Genomic DNA, 21,859 nt, shown 5'->3' with positions numbered 1-21,859 from the left:
TGTATGTCAATAGCCCTCATACTGTGTAGGAAAGCAAATAACAATTTTCTGAAAAGTTCAGAGTATTATAAAAGCTACTGGTTAGGCAGAAATACATGAAACCCCATTTACAGAACAAAACAGCAACAAAAGATGATAATGCCCTTCAAGTACTAAAGAACAAGCTTACAAATATTGGAACTGTATGTCTTTCCTGCCTCTAAAAGGTTTACCATATCCAGTGAGAGTAATATCAATCAATAAAGAAAAAGAAAACTGCTCTGGTGCCAAGTATTCAGCAGCTTCCATAGCATTCCTCACAGTTCTCGGCCATTTCAGTTAGGAGTTGTCTTATAACAGATAAAATAAAACAAAAGCAGCATTACATTTTAGGGAAATATGAAAAAAAATACTGTTAATTTCATAAACTATTTGAAAGTAAATTTGTTTTCATAAATAAATAAAACGGTGTTTTTAAATTTTAATCTTGCTGTGAAAAAAAAAATCAGTGAAAATTAGATCAATCTTTAAACCTTGGCTTTTTTAACATGTTTGAAAACCTGAATCACATTTTCAATTGCCAGTGTTATGCTTTATTCTTGGTAGAATCATCTTTGTTTCTTCGTTTTACATCCCAATTATAAACCCTGGCCATATCTGCAATAACTGTCAAGGAAAATGAAAATATAATTCCAAAGATAACAATGAAATTGTAATTTACTCATAAAGCTAAAACAAAAGAAAACACAGAAATCACAAAGCTACTAGTGGCAAATACTGTTGATAGCTATGTTGCTATACTATCAATTGCTAAGAGCTGGGCATAGTGGCGCACGCCTTTAGTTCCAGCACTCGAGAGGTAGAGGCAGGCGGATTTCTGAGTTCAAGGCCAGCCTGGTCTACAAAATGAGTTCCAGGACAGCCAGGGCTACACAGAAAAACCCTGTCTCGAAACAAAACAAAACAAAAAAAAAATTGCTAAGAAAATTCTGTTCATTCTATATCCTAACATAAAATGTTAAAATGAATACGATTACCCAAAATTTTATCTGGGTTAAACAGATCCTTTAGTTTACTAAATACCTACTGTGTTTTGACTAGATACTCTATAAAGCCTTGAACAAGCTAGGTGAAGCCCCTTCCTTCATGGAGTTTAGATTAATTAGAACATACTCTAATGCCTGTCTACTATTCTAACTTCTCCAGTTTATACAATATTATATTGATGATAAATGGCACTTTTCTCTAAGTTTCCTAGAACTCAATTTGGATGATTTTTCCATTACATCTCATTTTTCCCCTCACAGTTAACAGCCCCCCTCCCACCAAGGAAGGTCTAGCTAGCCTTCCTAGGAACTAGGGATTTCATAGCTGAATCAAGTATTCACAGCATTAGTTAGATGATAATCCTGGCACAAACCCTCAAAAAACCTATCTTGCCTCACCCAAGAATTTTCCTACTACATGATACATGTTTGGGAGACTTCAGTTCCTGCACTTGAAGAGCTTGTGGTAAGCCAGGAAAACAAAGCATTACATGCAAAGCAGAAAAAAAAAAAAAAAAAAAAAAACCACTCTGACAGGATTGCAAAATGTTGGAAGAATGCTCTGATGCTTAAACTGATATATGAACAATAAAGGAGTATCTCCAAGTAAATAAAGGGAAATCATTCCAGGTAGGAGGAACAAATAAAAGAACAAAAGAAGAAAATACTAACAGCCTGGGACATTTTAGGGATGAATAAAACAACTAGTTATATGGAATTTGTAATGTTCTAGAGAAGAACCTGTTTATGAAATTCATTGCATGTGATGACACTGGCTGAGGTATAAGACTAGTGGAAAGCACTCAAGACTGACTATATGCATATATTATATAAACCAGCTAATAAATAAAGTATATAACCAGAGAACTAAAACAAAGATGTGTGACTTGGTAAATTCATGCTGGAGATGTTGTAAAGAACAGGTCTACTATGTGTAGGTTCTATAGCACCAAAACTAAGTAGCATTATAGTACAGAAAACCTCATGGGGAAAAGCTGACATGACTGGATCACTCTTGGTTGTTAGGAAAAGAGAAGTATAAAGAGTGGCACTTAGGTACTTTTCTTTGTTCTTTTTCTTGTTTTTTTTTTGGGGGGGGGGCATTGTCTGTTTGTTTGCTTTTGTTTTATTGGTTTTTCGAGACAGGGTTTCTCTGTGTAGCCCTGGCTGTCCTGGAACTCACTCTGTAGACCAGGCTTGAACTCAAAATCCGCCTGCCTCTGCCTCCCAAGTGCTGGGTATTTTTCTTGAGTGTGTCAGGAACAAAAAGAGATAAAGCAGAGTATCCCAGTTAGCTTTAACTTGACACAGACTAGAGCCATCACTCTGACTGGCCTGTGACATGTCTGTATGGGATAGTCTTGTTGTTAGTTGATGTAAGAGAATCTAGTTCACTGTGGGTAGCACCACTCCATGAGCAGTATAAAAAAGCTAGCTGAGGATGAGTATGTGAGAGCTATCAAGCAGTGATACTATGTGGTTTCTGTTTCAAATTCTTGCTCTAACTTCCCTCAGTGATGAGCTGTAACCTGGAAGTACATGCCAAATAAATCCTTTCCTCCCCTAGGTTGCTTCTGGTCAGACTTTTACCACAGCAACAAAAAGGAATTGAAAACAGAGGAGAAAAGAGCTTGCTTGCAAGCATTCCTTCCCCTACAAATTTTGTATTGCATTTCAAAACAGTTTACGTTTTACCTCCTAAAAAGCATTTCCTGACCTAACTCCAGGACACATCTATCATTCCCAAACTTTAAATTATCCTGATCCTAAATACATGGACTTCTTTACAACTGCTATGTGGTCATCAAGGACCTATTTTATATATGTACTTTAAACAGAGAAAGACTTTGATACCCTTTTCCCTCTACTAATTTTCATGACTCATATGGCTTAGCACACTTTGCAGAAATTGCAAAGACTTTTTAAAGACTGGGTCTCATTAGGTAGCCCAGGGTGGCCTCAGGTTGATAACTCTTGCCTCAGCTTTTGAAGTGCTAGGATCACAAGCTTGGATCACTGCACCTAACTTATAGAAGACTTACATGTTTGTGAAATTAACCTATTATAAAGGTATCTTAGTAAAAATATTTGAAAAGAAACTTATTTCATCACTGTGAGTCTGCTCTCCATGTCTTTACATTTCTAATTTATTATTCTACCTTTAAACTTTTTGATTAAAATGACAGTCATTATCTTATGCAATCTCTAACTTCACATTTATTTAAGAATAAAGTCGTTCTTCCCATGAAAACAATATTTAGGAATTTTTAAAAAAATCTTTCTTCCCTTTGTTTATTAGTTAAAAGGATACTGACTTCTGTGGTAGTAAACTGATCTCGAAGAAAGTCAAGGTCTTCTTCAAGAGAATCAAGATTCTTTGTGGCAGTTGATAAATTCTTTTCCAACAAGGCCTGAGCTTCATCAATATCATATTCAAGCATTACATTAGCCTGAAGAAAAATAGTCATGACAATTACTTTATAATCTCTAGGTTAGGGCAAGTATCTGAAAATGCAGTCCTTGGGTTAAACACAGTCCACTTGTCTTGGACTTTGCTACAGTAGGGCATAAAACAAAGGCCATGTATCCTGAAAAGCAGAAAATATTACTATTTGACAGTTTACAGAAAATTTGCTAACCCCTGAGTTACAGGTATGTAGAAAATGAGGTATCAATACACAAAATCACAACACACATTTTGAAATGAAGTGTGCAAAAGTTAGAATAGTGTTACTATTTCTGTAAAAAGACAGATGGATGTGGTCTTACCTATGTATGTATAAATTTTTTCTTGAAGAATATCAAGAAATAGACTCTTGATTACTTAAAAGGCAGGCACACTGAGCTAATGAGAAGCAGGCTTTCATAGATGTCCTTGCTATAAAAAAATAAATTTAATATTTGTCCTCCAGAATGAAAAGTACCAAATTCATATACTAGTGGTATTTGGAGGTGGGGTCTTTGGAAAGTAATCAGATTTACATGACATCATGAGGAAAGAACCTCCAAGATGGCATTAGTAACTTTGTAAAAAGAGAGCCAAACTAGTATGTTTACTGTTTCACTACATGACCTCCTCTGCCATATGATACAGGTCTCACCTGTAGCTCTCACCTGATGCTAACACTATCCTCTTGAACTTCCCAGTTTCCAGATGCATCAAATAGATCTCAATTCTTTATAAATTTCCCAGTCTTTGATAATTCAGTTATAGCAAGAGAAAATGACTAAGATAATGCTTCTGTGCCTCTTAAGTTACATATAAATGTGTTGGCTGCCCAACAAGTATTAAAGCTTAGCACAGAGACTCATGGCTATAATCCTGGAATGCAGAAAGGTAAGGAAGGAGAATTCCAAGTTCAAGGCCAGCCTGTGCTATCTATTAAGAGTTTATCTCAAGAAAGCAAAACAGAAAAACTCGACCCTGTAATGCCAGTACTCAGGAGAGAAGAGACAAAATGGATCAGGAATTCATGGTCATCCTCAGCTATATAGTTTATTGCAAGCCTAGGATACATAACAATCTCTCAAAAAACAAAGAAGCATAAAGCAAAAAGCATTAACCCAGCATTTAAGATTCTGAGGCAGGAAGAGTAGGAGGTCAAGGCCAGCCTGGGCAACATAGAAAGACTTTGTCACAAGCAAACAAACAAACAAACAAACAAACAAAAAAACAGGAACTGAGGACATAGTTCATTGGTAGAATGCCTGCCTAGCTTACACAAGGCTCTGTGTTCTGTAAGAAGATGGGTGGCTGTAATGGTAGTTATTCAATCTCAAATAACTAAAAAGCAATAACCAAAACAAACAAACAAAAACTCCCACAAAGCTAACATTAATAGGCTGGACATATAGTTCATGTCTTTAATGCCAGCACTTTGGAGGAAAAAGCAGAGTCTTGCTACACACTCTATATAGCAAGTTCTAGGAAAGCCAGAACTACATAGAAAGACCCTGTATCCAAAAAAAAAGGAAGCAAGCAAGCAAGCATGCAAACAAACAAACATTATAGACCAGGAAACATACATAACTCAAAACACTGAAAATATATGTTGGCACAAAACTGTATTCACAGTAGCCAAAAAGAAGAAATAAACCAAAAATTACAATGAATAAAGAAGGTATGGTTTATACACACAACAGGGTGTAATGAAGGAATGAAACTGATACACAGAGAAAGAAAGTAAATTGGTAGTTGCTACAACTTCTTGGCCATCTGGTAAAGGTCAAGTGTGGTGGATGCCAGAGGAAAGGAGATAGTAGAAGGAATGTAGAATGAAGAAATGGGGTTACTTTATGGGATAAATAAAATGTTCCGGAGATAGAAAGAGATGATGGTTGCACAACTATGAACACACTAAAAACTATGAAACTATATACTTTTAAATAGCAAATTTTATCTTAATTGTTAACAAGAGAGAAAATTTCTTCAAAGAGATGATTTGGGATTTTTACCCATGGTAGATACAGGACTCCAAATAATATAAAGATCAGTACGCTAACTGGAAGACAGAAGTTTTAATTCAGACACAAAGGACAAATATAGCAGGCTATATCTCTTTACAAGTAGATACTCTTTTAAAAATGAATGTATAGTAATTATTAGAGACTGGGAGGAATTTTGGGATAGAGGATAGAAGGAATTTGGTAATAGGTAAAGTACGTTTCTAGTGTTCTAAAGAACAGTTATATGAACTACAATTCACAACACTCTACTATCTCTATCTATTTGGAAGAGGGATATTTTGACAGTCTTACCCAGTAGCCCAGGCTAACCTTGAACTTGAGGCAATTAGCCTACCAAATGTTGAGATTACATGTACTGTCGTGATGCCTGACTCATATTATATAGTTGATGAAATACTAGAAAACGGGAGCTTAAATGCAAAGTAGTAAAGGGATGGAAATATTAATTGCACTTAGTAGACCAGTACACTTTGTATATACATACTAAATTACCATACTGTCCCCTATAAATATGTATAGTCAAAAAAAAATTAAGGAGTTGATGTAAATCAGAAATACAGCAACATCCTAATAGGCATAAGTCCCTCAGTTCAACCCTAGTACCACAAAGTAATAATTATTCAATTTTAAAAGCCTACAAGAGGGTTGAATCTTCCCAGAGGATCTATGGAAACTAACCAGGCAGAGAACAGATAATCACCAACACTGTAAATGCTTTCTGTGTACACTTCTAGTAATCCCCAACACTCTTCACCCCAAAGTAATCATTTTCCTGACTTCTCTAACAGTGTAGTTTTGTCTATAATTGAACTTTTGATAAATGAAATCACATAAGTGTATGTTCCTTTGTGATAGAGTTCTCTATTAGGGGAAAATATGGCTCTCTAAGGCCACAAGTCCCACTCTACTCTCTGTGGCTCTGGAGAGATTTGTCAGAGTGGATCCTAACATATAGCTACAACCTGGGTAAGCCTAATAATCTATATCAAACTTCAGGAACAGAGAATTGTCCAAAGTTGATGGCACAAGAAAATATTGCAAAGATCTGAAATCTAGGATTATTCTTGTCACTGTTGGCTTTGAAAACAGAAGGGTTCACACGGCAATAAATGCACATACAGTGTAAACACCAGCAAGGAAACAGGACTTCAGTTCTACACATAGCACTGGAATAAGGCTGCAAAACATACTGGTACTTTAATTTTGGTCACTTAACACTTGGTCCTGAGCAGAAAACCCAGTTAGACCCACTTAAATGATCATTTTAAGACTGCACTAAATGAGACCTTGCCTCAAAAACTTGTTTAATGGAGTACACAGATTCACTCTTAGACAATCCTATCCCAGAGGTATACAAAAGGGAAGCCTTTCTTTACTGGCCATAGTGCTGTTCACTAGACAGGACACCCAAAGACAACTGAAATATCTCCTAACTTGGGAATATTAAAACTCTTATCGCAAGATTAAAAGGACAACAAGAGGCTAGAAAGGTGGCAAAATGGTTAAGAGCACATGCTGTTCTTCCAGAGGACCAGAGCTTGATTCACAGCCCTCATGTTGGGCAACTGCCTGTGACTCCAACTTCACAGAATCGATGCCTTCTTCTGGCCTCTGTGAACACCTATACTCAAATCAATCAATCAATCAATCAATCTCTCTCTCTCTCTCTCTCTGTCTGTCTGTCTGTGTCTTCCTCCCTCCCTCTCTCCCTCTCTCCTCTTTCTCTCCCTTCACCCTTTCTCTCTCTCACACACATACACTCACTCACTCATATACAATTCTTTTTTAAAAAAAGCAAGGAGGAAAACCCCACGTTTACAAGAAATGATATCTGTGAGACTAAGGAAAAAGTCACACTGTACCAAAGAGGAAGTGGTCCTAGCTTTTGACAGAGGAAATGATGACGCCCTCATCAGAAAAATGACATGCTATCATGTGTTCTAAAAATATAACTTAGTTACAGCTAGAAAAGCTAAAAAGAATTCCACAATAAAGGCTCTGAGGCAGAGCCTTTCTTTCTTTCTTTCTTTCTTTCTTTCTTTCTTTCTTTCTTTCTTTCTTTCTTTCTTTCTTTCTTTCTTTCTTTCTCACCATTATCTAGGTCCAGGAAGAAGTCCAAGTGTGACCAAACAAGAAACTAGAATATTAGGTAAGAGAAGTATCAAAGAGTACTAGACTGCACTGGGACTTGCCAGCTACTCAAAAGGTTTTCCTTGAAATAAGATGAGAAATGACCACAAAGTTTGGACAGAATAATGGCATGACCTAACAGATCTTAATGGATAGTTCTATCCACTATATCTGAAAAGGATTTTGGAATACAGGGGCAAAAGCAAGAAAATGAACTTAAGATGTTAATTTGAATTGAACTGTTTACATCAAAAGATATACTGAAGCTCTAACCTCCTGGTACCTAAAACCTTATGCAGAAATAAAATATATTATGGATTAAGCAGTATCTTTTTCCAAAAAAATCCAGTCTTAACCCTCAGTACTTCAGACTGCAAAAATTAATTAAAAAATTATTTTAGCATATAATTTCTTTACAAATGTAACCATGTCAAAATAAGCTCATTCACATGTGTTAATACAAAAAGAAAAATTTGGAACATATATGTGTAGAGGTTATAAAGAACATATGAAAGCAGAGATCAGTGAATATATTTTCCCTTACAGACCTTAGAAAAAATGACCCTGATTCCAAGGCTAATCTCGGACTTCTAGCCCCCAGAACCAACAAGTTCTGTTGTTAAAGCCACCAAGTTGGCACTACCTTATAATTGAAGCTATAGAAAACATATACATAATCTCCACAGTCACAGCCACAAAGATAGCATAGAACAAGGTACTAGCAGCAAAAAAGTGAGAAACTGTTGGCTTCTCAATATATTTAGAAGGTTTGCTGAAGACCTGGCTAACAGTGTAAGTTAAAAGAGTCAAAGACTGAAAGGGTTTTTTTTCTTGATGACCAGATAAAAGATTCTATTTACTATGATAGGGAAGACTATAGGAGACGGTGGTCTATGAAAGAAATTTGCATTTAAGTATTCAACTAAGACAATAAAACAAAATAAAGATGAAAAAAGCTGGAAGTTAGCAAAGAAAATGAAAATAAAGTGATGAAAATGAAAGAGGAGTTAGATAGCTCAGGGGTTAAGAGTACATACCCTTCATAGTCTGATAGCCAGAGGACCCTGGTTCAGTTCCAATCACTCACAAGTGCCTGTATCTCCAGCTCCAGTGGATTCAACACCCTTTTCTGGATTTCATGGGTACCAGGCACACAAATGATGCACACATAAAAGGGTAGGTAAAATACTCATAGACATGAAATAAAAATAAACCTTTCTTTAAAAAAAGAAGTAAAAGAAATAAAACAGAATAAGTACAAGGACAAACAAAAAGTTGTGAAGAAAATCACATATAATGAAAAAGACTAAAACAGAGAACATAACAGATACTAAAAATAACGGAGATTCAATGTATGAGTATTATTTTTTTCCCAAATAATAGAAGGGGACCAAAACTACATTCATATACATACAAAAGAATCACTTTTCTTGAAATAAAATAATACTTTAAGAACTAAATGGTCAGAGAAAAACTGAATATAGACAGTCTTTCCACACTGATACATTCGGGTATATTTTCTATACTTTAGTAGGCCATGACTGAGAGATAATAGACCAGCCCTAGGTTGGGCTTAACTGCTGCTGTTCCACTAAATGGTCACGCCAAACTGCCTTCTTTTTTGTTTATACAAGAATATTTTGCTGCTCTCAATCTTGGTTCAGAGAAGATTCATTTTGCAGTGGGGAGTGGTTAATGCAGAGAGTCATAACTGGTCTGTTCAGACTAAGTGACTGTGAATGCTCAACCTTTAAAAAAAAAGTTTTCTACATCAACTTCCCCCAATCCAAGGCTCAGGGAGCATCGCAGATGTGGGCAGAAAGAATATAAAAGCCAGAGAAGAAGTGTGAAATGCTGTCTTCTGGGTATGACATGGTTGATGAGCAAATCAACTCACAATATCCATGATTGCCTATATGAGATTAATCCAGTTAACATTCCAGCATGGATAAAAGGAGGAGCTTCAGATGCCCAACCCCTTAGCTGCTGAAGGAAAGTCACTTCTCAGAGATGCTGGCATTGGTAGGTTGCCCATGCCTCAGCAGATGGCCCCTATAGCCATCTATATATGGTCAGTACTAATTGAAATGATGACAAAAAACTCACATAAAGTCTAGAAGGAAACAGGTTGAAGTGCCTGGGAGAAGTGAAGGAAGATAGTGAGGATTGATATGATAAAAATACATTGTATATAGGTGTGAAATTTTCAGAGAATGTTAAAAATGAGAAAATAAAAGCCTAAGTGATAAACACTGAATCTTTCCTTTTAAAAACAGAACTAAGACTAAACAGGAAACTGAAATAAACTCAACTAACAAACACTGAGTACATAAACTAACTATATGATAAAATTGAGTTTCACTGTGTTAAATGATCCATTGTTCATAGCACTAGAGCATGTCTTAGAACAGCAGCAAAGGAAAATCCTTCCAATGAGGCAATCTGGATAGCAGGAAACAGTGTGTATTGTGCACTTGCTACTTTGCATAGGAGCTTGCCTTGAGTAAAAAAAAAGAAAAAAAAATCCTGTATTTAGCTAGGTCTGGGAACTAAGAAAAGCAAGGGTGAAAAAGCACAGACAGTGTTGGGCCAGGCACAGTGTCAGTCTTTAATCCCAGCACTCAGGAGGTAGAGGCAGGCAGATCTCTTTGAGTTTGAGGCCAGCCTAGTTTACATAGTGAGTTCCAAGACAGCAAGGGACACATAGAAAGAACCTGTCTCAAAATAAAACAGCAAAAAAGGGAAAGAATGAAGAAAAAGCATAGATAAAAATCTATGAAAGTATCTAAAGCAGAATATTTTTAAGAACAGTCTCTAGTGACTAGAGAGCACTAGTGAGCTAGGCTTCAATTCCCAGCATCCACATAACAGCTCACAACCATCTCTTAACTACACTTTCAGGGAATGTGACACACTCTTCTAGCCTCCATGAGCACCAGGCATGCATGCAGTGAACATAGATCCAAGTACATAAAATAATACTCATGCGCATAAAATAAAGAAATAAATTATTCTAACCTCAGAGTTTTTATAATCTTTTTCTCCTTAAATTTATAGGGCTCTTTGTAAAACTATTACAGTCTTATAGACAAATATTTATCAGAGTAAAACAGTACTATTTGACTTTTACTCTTCCTTCTGTTATATGCTTTTTATATATGTTTGTATATATGTGTGCATGTATGTAAACACAAGCACAACCTTACGTGTCATCCTCAGGAAGACTACCCATCATTTAAAATAGGGTTTCTCATTGGCCAGAGCTCATCAATTAGGCTAGACTAACTGGCCAATGACTCCTAGTAATCCTCCTATCTCTGACTCCCAAGGGATAGGATCTCAAACATACAATGTCTTGCATTTTTTATGTGAGTTCTGGGTATTGGACTCAAGTTGTAATGCTTGTAAAGCAAGTACTTTACCAAATGAGCCACATCTTCTCCCCACTCTCTTCCTTCTGATGCATTTAAAAAGGACAAAACATTAACCGGAGAAATAGTTGGGCATGGTGGTATGTCTGCCATCTCAGTATCTGGTAAACAAAGGCAAGAATGACAGTATGGACTATATGAGTCTTAAAAAAACAAAGGAGGCCAGGCAGTGGTGGCACTTGGGAGGCAGAGGCAGGCAGATTTCTGAGTTCGAGGCCAGCCTGGTCTACAAAGTGAGTCCCAGGACGGCCAGGGCTGTACAGAGAAACCCTGTCTCCAAAAAACCAAAAAACCAAAAACCAAACACCAAAAAAAAAGGGGGGTGGGGGGTGATGACTAGATCCATGGTAGACTGCTTTGCCAGCATACTCAACGTCCTGAGTTTACACACACACACATACACACACACACACACACACAACTACAAGAGTAGATTTGGTCAATTTTTTGTCTTGATTGGGAAAAATCTTTAAACATCTTTAAAAACACTCTTAATTCCAGTAAGTGTCTAATAAGGACTACTTGAACTCTACAGCTTTATTCTTTCTAAAATCAAAGGGAGATAAAAACATTGCATATTAAGAAGAAATACTGGCATATGCAACTGTGTCTGCATTTGGTGGTTGATTATGGCATGGATCCCTGGATAGGACAGTCTCTGCATGGCCATTCCTTCTGTCTCATCTCCAACAAGACCCTGATATAGATGACTCTTGTGAGGCTATGCCAGTGCCAGGCAAATACAGAAGTGGAGGCTCAGAGTCATCTACTGAATGGAATACATGGTCCCCAATGGAGGAGCTAGAGGAAGGAGCTGAAGGGGTCTGCAACCCTATAGGTGGAACAACAATATGAACTAACCAGTACCCCCCGGAGCTCGTGTTTCTAGCTGCATATGTAGCGGAAGATGGCCTAGTCGGCCATCACTGGGATGAGAGGCCCCTTGGTCTTGCAAAGATTATATGCCCCAATACAGGGGAACGCCAGGGCCAGGAAGCAGGAGTGAGTGGGTTGGAAAGCAGGGGGGGGCGGGGGGTATAAGGGACTTTGGGGATAGCATTTGAATTGTAAATGAAGAAAATATCTAATAATTAAAAAAGATAAAAAGTCAGTGAAAACATAAAAAAAAGAAGAAATACTGTTTTGCTAGTCAGAAGACATTGGTTTACAAATATATTGGCTGTGGCTATAACGTTTACTTACCCCCAACCATAGGCATACTTTATCAGTAGGAGGAACTGAAGCTTTGCAGTACAGGTTATCTGCCAGTAAGAATCTGGTCTCCATTGAATTGGTAGACTCCTAAAAAAAAAAAAAGACAGTACCACAAACAGGCCAAGTTGATATCAAGGTTATAAAAGAGGAATCCACATCTAATCCCAAGACATTTAAAACAGTACCATCATGAAGATTTATTTAGTTGGAAAAGAAATAAATGACTGTTACCACCAAATGACTGGAAATGGACTCTGATTCAGCTACTTACTAGCTATGTAAATTTTGCATGTCACTGTTTATCTATGCCTCAAGTTCTCCAACCAAAAATTAAAAATAATAATAGTTCCTACAACTATAAAGGTTGTAAGTTTCCAAAACACATCTTAGTTTTAAAGATACATAATGCCTTAGAGTAAAAGGATAAACAAAAGTACTTAAATCAAATGAGACTAGGAATCAAGCAGATGTCAATATCTGACAAAATTGACTTCAAACTATCAGAACAGATAAAGAGAGACACATCATTCTAATCAAGGGAACAGTTAACCAAGAAGCTATTACTATCCTAAACATATATGCAAACTCTGGGGCATCCAATTTCATTTAAAAAAAACTGTAAACTACTGAATTTAGACACAGATAAACATCAGTCCATTAGTAGGTGATTTCAATACCCCACTTTCTCCAATAGACAGGTCATCTAGACAAAAAACAGAGAAATATCAGAATTAATAGACATCGTACATCAAATGGACCTAACAGATATCTACAGAATATCATACCCAAAGACCAAAGAATACATTCTACTCAGCATCACATGGAAGCTTCTTCTAAAAGAGAACACCTCTCTAAGACACACTGAAAGCAGCCCTATGAGGAAAATGTACAGCTTTAAGTGCTTACATTTAAAAAAAATCAGAAAGAACACAAATAAATGGTTTAATGATGCAACTCAAAAGAACAAACCAAATCCAAACCAAATCAACATCAAAAAATAATAAAAATCAGAGCAGAAATCAACTAAACAGAAACCAAGAAAACAATATAAAGAATCAAAAAACCGAAGATCTGATTCTTTGAAAGACGAACAAAACTTAATACCCTTGGCCCAACTAACCAAAAGAAAGAAAGAGGGAATCAAATTAACAGTATCAGAAATGAACAGGGAAACATTACAACAGACATCAAAGAAATGCAGAAAATTATGAGGGACTATTTTAAAAACCTGTACTCCACTAAGATGGAAAACCTAAAAGAAATGGATGAGTACAATTCAGCCAAACCACCAAAATTAAACCAAGAAGTCAATGACCTAAACAGGCTCCTAAGAAATGAGGAGATGATATAATAATAAAAAGCCTTCCAGCTAAAAAAAGTCCAGGACCAGAAAATTTCACAGAAGAATTATATCAGACATTTAAAGACAATCTACACCTAATCTTCTCAAACTATTCAAAACAAAACAACAAAAAATAAAACAAGAAACTCCTTCCCCAAAAAGTAAAAACAGAAAAAAAACAGAAACAGAAGGGTCACTCACAAACTCCTTCTACAAAGCCAGTATGCCAGTAGCACACACATAAAAATAAAAACAAATAAATAAATATACTCTTAAATGTTACTACCTCAGAATAAAACATTTTAAGAATACCTAAAATCATTTCTAATTAAAAATTTACAAAATAATCTAAGTGAAGACCTTAGAATTAGGAGTCATTTTAGGGGAAGACCACAAAGCCATCTTTTTTGGTGAAAGTATACTACTTTTAACATTACTACATATGCTCAAAAAGATAGGATGAACCCTACAAAACAAATGAAATGCCTATAACCAAAGAGTCAAGGAAATCAGGCCTCTGCCAAAACAATGCTGATTTGCTTATACCTGCAAACAAAGGTACACTTACTTTTTTCTTCTGCATGTATTTCAGAATTTCCAAAGTCTGTTTAATTTCAGGAATCTGACCTTTCAGCCTGTGAGGAGGGAAAAAAAGGTTAACATAGTATTTTACCAGCAAAAATAAACATTATGCTAAGCAGTGGTGGCGCACGCCTTTTGATCCCAGCACTTGGGAGGCAGATGCAGGCGGATCTCTGAGTTCGAGGCTAGCCTGGTCTACAGAGTGAGTTCCAGGGATACACAGAGAAACCCTGTCTCAAAAACCAAAACTAAAATAAATAAATAAATAAATAAATAATTCAGGAGGCAGAGGCAGGCGGATTTCTGAGTTCAAGGCCAGCCTAGTCTACAAAGTGAGTTCCAGGACAGTCAAGAGCTATACAGAGAAACCCTGTCTCAAAAAGACAAATAAATAAATAAAATTAAAAAAATAAAAAAAAATAAACATCACAATCATCTTACTAGCATTGCAATTTTCAACTAATATGTCCTTAAAAACTATTTACAAATATAAGTTATATTTTATAAATTTTATTTAAAATAATATTTTTGATATAAGAAAATATTTGAGGGCTGGTGAGATGGCTCAGTGGGTAAGAGTACCCGACTGCTCTTCTGAAGGTCCAGAGTTCAAATCCCAGCAACCACATGGTGGCTCACAACCATCCACAACGAGATCTGGCGCCCTCTTCTGGAGTGTCTGAAGACAGCTACAGTGTACTTATATATAATAAATAAATCTTTATAAAAAAAAAAGAAAATATTTGATAAACATTGCAAAGCAAAGTATATTTAATAAACCATACAGAAAATACTATAAGGATACAAACATTTAAGGGACTAAAGAGGTTACTCAGTGGTTTAGAGCATTTGTTGTTCTTTCAGAGGACCCAGATTCAGTTCCTTGCACCTATGTGGTAGCTTACAACCATCCTAGCCCAGTTGTAGATCTGACATTAGTTCTGATCTCTACAAGCACCAGACATGCACACGGTGCACAGACATACAAGTAGGCAAAACTTTCATATACATTAGATATTTATTTTATTTTTTTAATATACACTGAAGTTTTGTCTCCATGTAAGTCTGTTTGAGGCTGTTGGATCTTGGAGTTACAGATTATTGTGAACTGCTATGTGGATGCTGGGAATTGAAAAGCAGTTGGTGCTCTTAACCACAGAGCCATCTCTCCAGTCCCCATATAAAATATTTTTAATTTAAAAAATAAAATGTAGGGAGCTGGAGAGATGGCTCAGCAGTTAAGAGCACTGACTGCTCTTCCAGAAGTCCTAAGTTCAAATCCCAGCAACCACATGATAGCTCACAACCATCTGTAATGGGGTCTGGTGGCCTCTTCTGTTGTGTCTGAAGACAGCTACAGTGTACTTAATTATAATAAATAAATACATCTTTTTAAAAAAAAAAGGCTTTTTATACCATATATAAAATACATGGTATAAAAAGCCTTACTTCATATGTCCAACTCCCTGTTGTTAACATTTCTAGAACAGGTCACATTCTGCAGAAGTGATTCACAGGCTCTGCATTTGATTATAAACTTTCATTTAGCTAATTATTAAAACAAGATGTATCCAAATATATTAAATCTCAAGTCTGAAAACATCAAGCACCTATGTATGGGGCTGTTTTAGGTATAGGTATGCCTATACCTATATGTATCAGCACATATTCAGATACAAGGTAGGAAAGGATATGGACATATATATGATCTTCAGAGGCAGAGAAAGGGCCAAGCTGTGAAGCTGAGACATAAATGTTAACCCCCAGTTCATGCAAAGATAATAAAGACAGTCATAGGCTATGAAAAGAAAGGCAAAGATCTCTATCTACTCTTGCCCCTCTTCCTCAATACAGTACTTCACATTTTAGCTAGCAAAAGAATAGATGGAAATCAAATAGAAAAGGAAGAAATCAAATTAGCCATATGATTCCATACCAAGAGTCTCCATCAAAAGATGCTTACAACTGCTAAGTCTTCAGCCACCTGACCCTGAAAACAAAGATAATCTCATCCAATCTCAGTGATAAATTGAACTGGGTTTGATTAGTAGATGGATGAATTGATAAGCAATTTAAGCAAAAATTAATAGATTTTCTATGCAGCAATAACGAATTCACTAAGAAAGAAATAAAAACAATCCCATTCACAATAGCCACAAATGAATAAAACACAGAGACAAACAGAAACCTGATCAATAAGATAAAATACTTCTACAATGAAATTTATAAAATACTAAACAAAGGAAATAAAGATACTAGAAAGGTAGAAGGATGCTCCCTCTATGTTCATGGATGGGCAAAATTAATATTGTAAAAATGGTCATATTACCAAAAGTACTCTCTGAACTCAATCCTAAGCCCAGCAAATTTCTAATGACATTCTTCACAGAACTAGAAATCACAATCCTAAAATTCATATGAAACTCCAAATGACCAAGGTAACCTTGAACAAAAAGCAATGCTCGATGAATAAGAATAAAAAAATCATAGTGACAAAAAAGAACAGACACAGACAGAGACCACTGATATAAAACCAAGGACCTAGAAATAAACACATATAGCTAAAACCATCTCAACAAAGATGCTGAGAACATCTGATGGAGAAAGGAGAGTCTCTTCAATAAATGGTGCTAAGAAAACTGAATATCCACATATAAAAAAACTAAAACCATATCCCCCATCACACTGTACAAAAAAGGAACAAATGAAAATTCAAAATACATCAAAAACCTTGAAGTCAACACCTGACATTCAAAACTACTACAGGAAACATGAGGGAAATATTTCAAGATATTGACATAGGCTACAATTTTTCAATAGGATTCCAGTAGCTCAAAATATAGAATAGTAAAATGAAATTATACCAAATTAAAAAGCTCTGCACAGCAAATGAACCAATCAGTAGACTAACAAGTTCAGAGGGGGTAGAAAATATTGCCAACTATTTACCTAATAGTGCATTGATATCTAGGATATGTAGAGAATTAAAAAAAAAACTTAACCAAAAGAAAAAATAATCCAATAACTAAGTAGATAATGATTTGATATACCAAATGGCTAATAAATGTATAAAGAAAATGTTCAACATCTTTAGGCCTCATAAAAATGCAAATTAAAACTACAAAGATTCCATCTCACTAGAGTCAAAACAGTATCATCCCAAATACTTGGGAGGCAGAGACAGAAAGATTGAAAGTTCAAGAACTACCTGGACAATTTAAGAACCTATTTTAAAATAAAAAATAAAAAGGACTAGCAGTATAACTCAAAAGTAGAACACTTGCCTTGTACACATGAGGCCCTAGGTTCAATTAACCAGTATGGTACACACCTGTAACTCCAACATTTGGGAGGTAGAGGTACAAGGATCAGAACTTCAAGGTCATCCTTTGCTACATAGCAAATTCAAGATCAGACTACCCTACATGAGACCCTATCTCAAAAATAATTAATTAGCAATATTGGCAAGGATATACAGGAAAAGGGTACTTTATATACTGTTATATAATATAAATGCAATGTTACCTTACATAATATAAATTATAATACCTTTTATAAAAAAAACAGTATGAATGCTCCTCAGAAATAAAAATGAGGCCAGAGAAATGGCTCAAAATCCTTACTGATGAACAACCTTAGTTCAACCTCTAAATCTCACAAAACAACAACAACAACAAAAAAAAACAGGATTCAATGGCTAGCATCTGTAATCTCAGCATGGCAAGATGAGAACTGCCCAAGAGACAGGAGAACTGCCCAGAGGCTCACAGGTCAGCTAGAGTGAGTACACAAAGTGGCAAAACTAATAGCAAGAGAGACCCTGCCTCAACAAGGTAGCAGAAGGAAAATGATTCTAGAAAGTTGTTCTCTGACCTCCACATGTGCACTATAGCACATTTGAGCATATGCTTGTGGCATGGCATGCATGAACCTGCACACATGTGAGCACACACACACATAATTGAAAAACTAAAAATGGAAATACTACTTGATTCAGCTTTATTATTCCTGAGTGCATATCCAAAGAAAATAATGTAATGAAGTTGTGTGCATACTAATATTGTGGCATTATTCACAATAATCAAGAACATCAGATGATTGGATAAACAGGTATATATGCAAGGTCTATGCATATATGTAGAAATAGAACATTATGCAATAATTTAGTAAGAATGAAAATGTGTCACTTGCAACATCATTAGCAGAACTTTAGGTTATCATGATAAATAAAATATACCAGACTAAAGTAAAAGGAAAGGGTGGTTGGCATCAGGGAAAATGAACATGATTCAAGCACAATATTTGCATGTATAAATATATCAGAGTAAAATTCATTAGTGTATACAACTTATATTCATTAATAATTATAATAAAGATTTTTTAAATGTAGAAATTTTGATTACCTCCTTTTTTTTTGAGCAAGGTTGAGTTCCATAAACTTATACTTCTGGTATTGTTCATCCAGCTTCTTTAACACTGTATCTGCAGTCTCATTCCCAGGCTGCTTCATGAAAGAATCTACATCTTCCTTTAATATGAAAAATCATACAAAGTTTTAAATTCATATTACAAACCTGATTTTTACTACTTTGTTTATAAAATGTAAAAGAACAAGTTTTGTTTTCCTCAAAGGCTTGTTTCATTTAATTTTTTTGAAAAAAAATTTCATAAAATAATCTGATCACAGTTTCCCCTCTCCCAACTCCTCCAAGATCCTCCCACCTCCCCAACTTCCCAATTTCTCTTTCTTTAGAAAATAGTCAAACAAACAAAAAGCCATAATTTTAAAAACTAAAATTAAAAAAACACAAAAAAAAATCCATAAAAACACAAAATCTGAAATGAAAGCATCCAGGTAAAAGGCCAGGAGGGAGAAAAATACTCAAACAATACTACACAAAAAGTCTACAAAAGTACGATTGAATTAATTTTGTGGTGGCCATCTATTTACTGCCCTGCATGGAACCCGCCCTTTAGTATGGCTAATATACCTAGTGAGACTCCACTGGGGAGAACTAATCTTTCTTTTCTGAAAGCTTTTTTTTAATTAAAAACATAATTATAAAGAGTTAAAGATGGCTGCATCTGGAGCTCAGTGCTATATCACTTGCCTACAAGACAGGAGGCCCTAGGTTATCCCCAGCACTGCCAGAAGAAAAGTTAAAGATAAGTTAGACATGATGGTACAGGTCTGTTATCCCAGAACTTAGGAAGTAGAAGCAAAAGGATCAGCCTGGACAACATAATAGTTTGTCTCAAAAAAAGAAAAAAAAAAGTTCAAGACCATTTCGGACAGTTTACATACATTATGTAGCTAATTTATTCTTTATTTTTCTGTTTTTAATTTAAGACACATGAACTTGCCTGCTTTATACATTTCTCATGTGGCTCTAGTAATAAATATGAAAATTGCTAGCAATGAAGCACACTGCCTACTCATGTGCCCTAGCCACTAAAGAATTGAGCAAATTGTGTGCCAAAGTTATCATTTTTCTTACTGAATTAATTCAATTGAATACATATTTTATTTTTCAAAATAAGTCCATAAATATTGTCACCCATAGAAACTCAAGACTAAGCAGCAAGATGGAAGTTGGGTAGGATTCAAATACTCTCAGACATAGAATTTTATGTTGTTACAATATCATGCCACTTCCATTAGTTTTGGAACATCAAGATAATTATATAAAGTTTGGACTGCGTATTACATCGTGTTGGTATAAAATTTAACCATAAAATTTTACAGCCAGTTGTCACAGTGTCTGTCTTTAACCTCCAAACTTGGAAAGGAGAAGCAGGACAGGTGCTATGAATTTGAGGCCATCCTATTCCAAACAGTGAGCTCTAAGCCAACCTGGGCTGTCTCAAAAAAAAAGTATATTTTAGGGTAAATCCCTCAGATAAAGTTTGTATTCATTAATTCCATTTCTGAAGTTACTGCTATCGGGTTATATTTACGACAGAATGGAAATTTATATATTTACATCTTTATATATCAGGCATTATAATAGGATCAGGAGAAATAACACAAAATTTCCTCACCTCTAAATAGCAGTGCATGACCAAAGAGGTTCTAAAGCTCTCCTGACTGCTCAAATGCTACTTCTGGATACCTCTATTTCTGGGTTTCATCAACTATATCTACAAAATTTGAACAACAGTAACTCCCTCATAAAGTTTTGCAAATTTTCTAAGAAAATTTCTGAACCTCAGAAAATATTACTTTATGTAAAGATCACTTGAAAAATATTTTTAAAAGCACAGCACATTGAGAATACACATAAAAATTTATTTCACCAGCACATTAAAATATACAATATAAAATGTGATTTAAGTAAAAGGAAAAAAGGGTCTTTTGAAGAATGTTAGCAATAAGACAGAATATATATATAATTTTTGGTACATACCAAAAAAGAATCAAGGAAATTTTGACTAAGATTTTATATGCTTCAGTACAAATAAATGAGAAAATATATACAACTTCTACCTTCTCTTTGAACTTGGGTCGGTCCTGTTACATGAAACCTTCCAAATGCATTTCCCACAATCTTCACAACTGCATAAAATTTGTTGTCTACAAACTGCTTAAATAGTATTACTAAAAGCAAATATAAAATGCTTTCAAAAACCTAATAACAGCCGGTTACCCATTACATAAGCCTCAATTCTTAAAAGCAAGAACACATGGACTTAACGTTTGTGCTAACGTTTACTTTTCTCAGCAGTCTGCTTCCATTCCCAAGGAAACGGACCACGACCTTGCTCAAGCTGACTAGGTGCCACTCAGTACCCACACCCTACAAACAGCTGTTCTGCCTGCTCTCTGTACGAAATGTCCACCCATCTACATCTCCAGCATCACAGCGGTCTTGAGCTCAATAACCATTGTTGTTGTTTTTTGTATTTCTTTAGGCAACAGTAGGCGACAACAGGCAGCAATTGTACAGTTTTAAGGGACGCCACGCCCCAACCCGCCTTGCATCCGGCTCCAGCTACCCAGTTCTCCTCCCTGCTCCCTCTTCTGGGCCCGGGTTGGACTACCTTTCTTCAAAGCTATCCCCCGCCAGGCCTAAAAAGCCAAGATGCAGATAGAGGCAAAAGGCCAGACATTCCCTTCCGGGACCCTTTAGCTCTGTTTCTCCCAACGACCCAGACCTGGGAAGTGACTGGAAAGCAATCTTCAATATCAGATTAAGACGCTGAGAAACAGGGTTTCTTACCACAAACACTGCTTCAGGAATCCCTAAGTGGAGCCGCCGCCCGTTTCCAGCAGCAGTTTCTAGGCCACATCCGTCCTTAGCCGCCGCCATCTTCAGAAACCACCAGAGCAAATAACTGCTTTCTGAGGCATCGGTCGTTGGCGTCAGTGATTGGATCGTTTGCATTTCAGACCCGCCTCTCTCCGTGAGAATCTGCGTATTCATTGGTGCTTACGTCGTAGGTGGTGATTGGCTACACGCATGTGACTGACAAGCTTAGAAAGGATACGTTGGAAAAGCCGGAAGACCAATGCTTAATTTCAGAGATCTAAGGAACGGGCAAGGATAAAGTCCTGGGAATTCAGACCATGCCAAACCGCACCCCCACCTGCACCTGAAGATAACAAGAGACTACACTCCAGAGTGGCTTCTGAGGTAATCCCAATTCCCTTTTGCAGACCAGTGAAC

The 21,859-nt window shown here is 36.1% G+C and overlaps 1 protein-coding gene across 1 annotated transcript; it reads right to left on the bottom strand.

The window, feature by feature from the left end:
• Positions 1-21,540, bottom strand: LOC110287936 (prefoldin subunit 3). Its single transcript, XM_021154423.2, has 6 exons — positions 21,413-21,540; positions 18,596-18,720; positions 14,179-14,245; positions 12,257-12,355; positions 3,337-3,475; positions 1-636 (listed from the first exon to the last, which is right to left on the bottom strand). Exons 1-6 carry the CDS (start codon positions 21,500-21,502, stop codon positions 566-568), a joined length of 591 nt encoding a protein of 196 aa, XP_021010082.1. The 5' UTR covers positions 21,503-21,540; the 3' UTR covers positions 1-565.
• Positions 21,541-21,859: the final 319 nt, after the last annotated feature.

This window comes from Mus caroli, unplaced genomic scaffold, assembly GCF_900094665.2.
Source record: "Mus caroli unplaced genomic scaffold, CAROLI_EIJ_v1.1 scaffold_7497_1, whole genome shotgun sequence".
NCBI classification, from domain to species: domain Eukaryota; kingdom Metazoa; phylum Chordata; class Mammalia; order Rodentia; family Muridae; genus Mus; species Mus caroli.
This window is presented reverse-complemented; position numbering and strand designations above follow the sequence as displayed.

What these genes read in the sequence shown, in the direction of transcription:
- LOC110287936 (XM_021154423.2), bottom strand. Translation starts at nt 21,502, where the DNA reads ATGGCGGCGGCTAAGGACGGATGTGGCCTAGAAACTGCTGCTGGAAAC. An exon ending in AATACATGCAGAAGAAAAAA is followed by an intron (nt 12,356 to 14,178) that starts GTAAGTGTACCT and finishes TTTTTTTTTTAG; the next exon opens with GAGTCTACCAATTCAATGGA. An exon ending in GTTTACTACCACAGAAGTCA is followed by an intron (nt 637 to 3,336) that starts GTATCCTTTTAA and finishes CAGTTATTGCAG; the next exon opens with ATATGGCCAGGGTTTATAAT.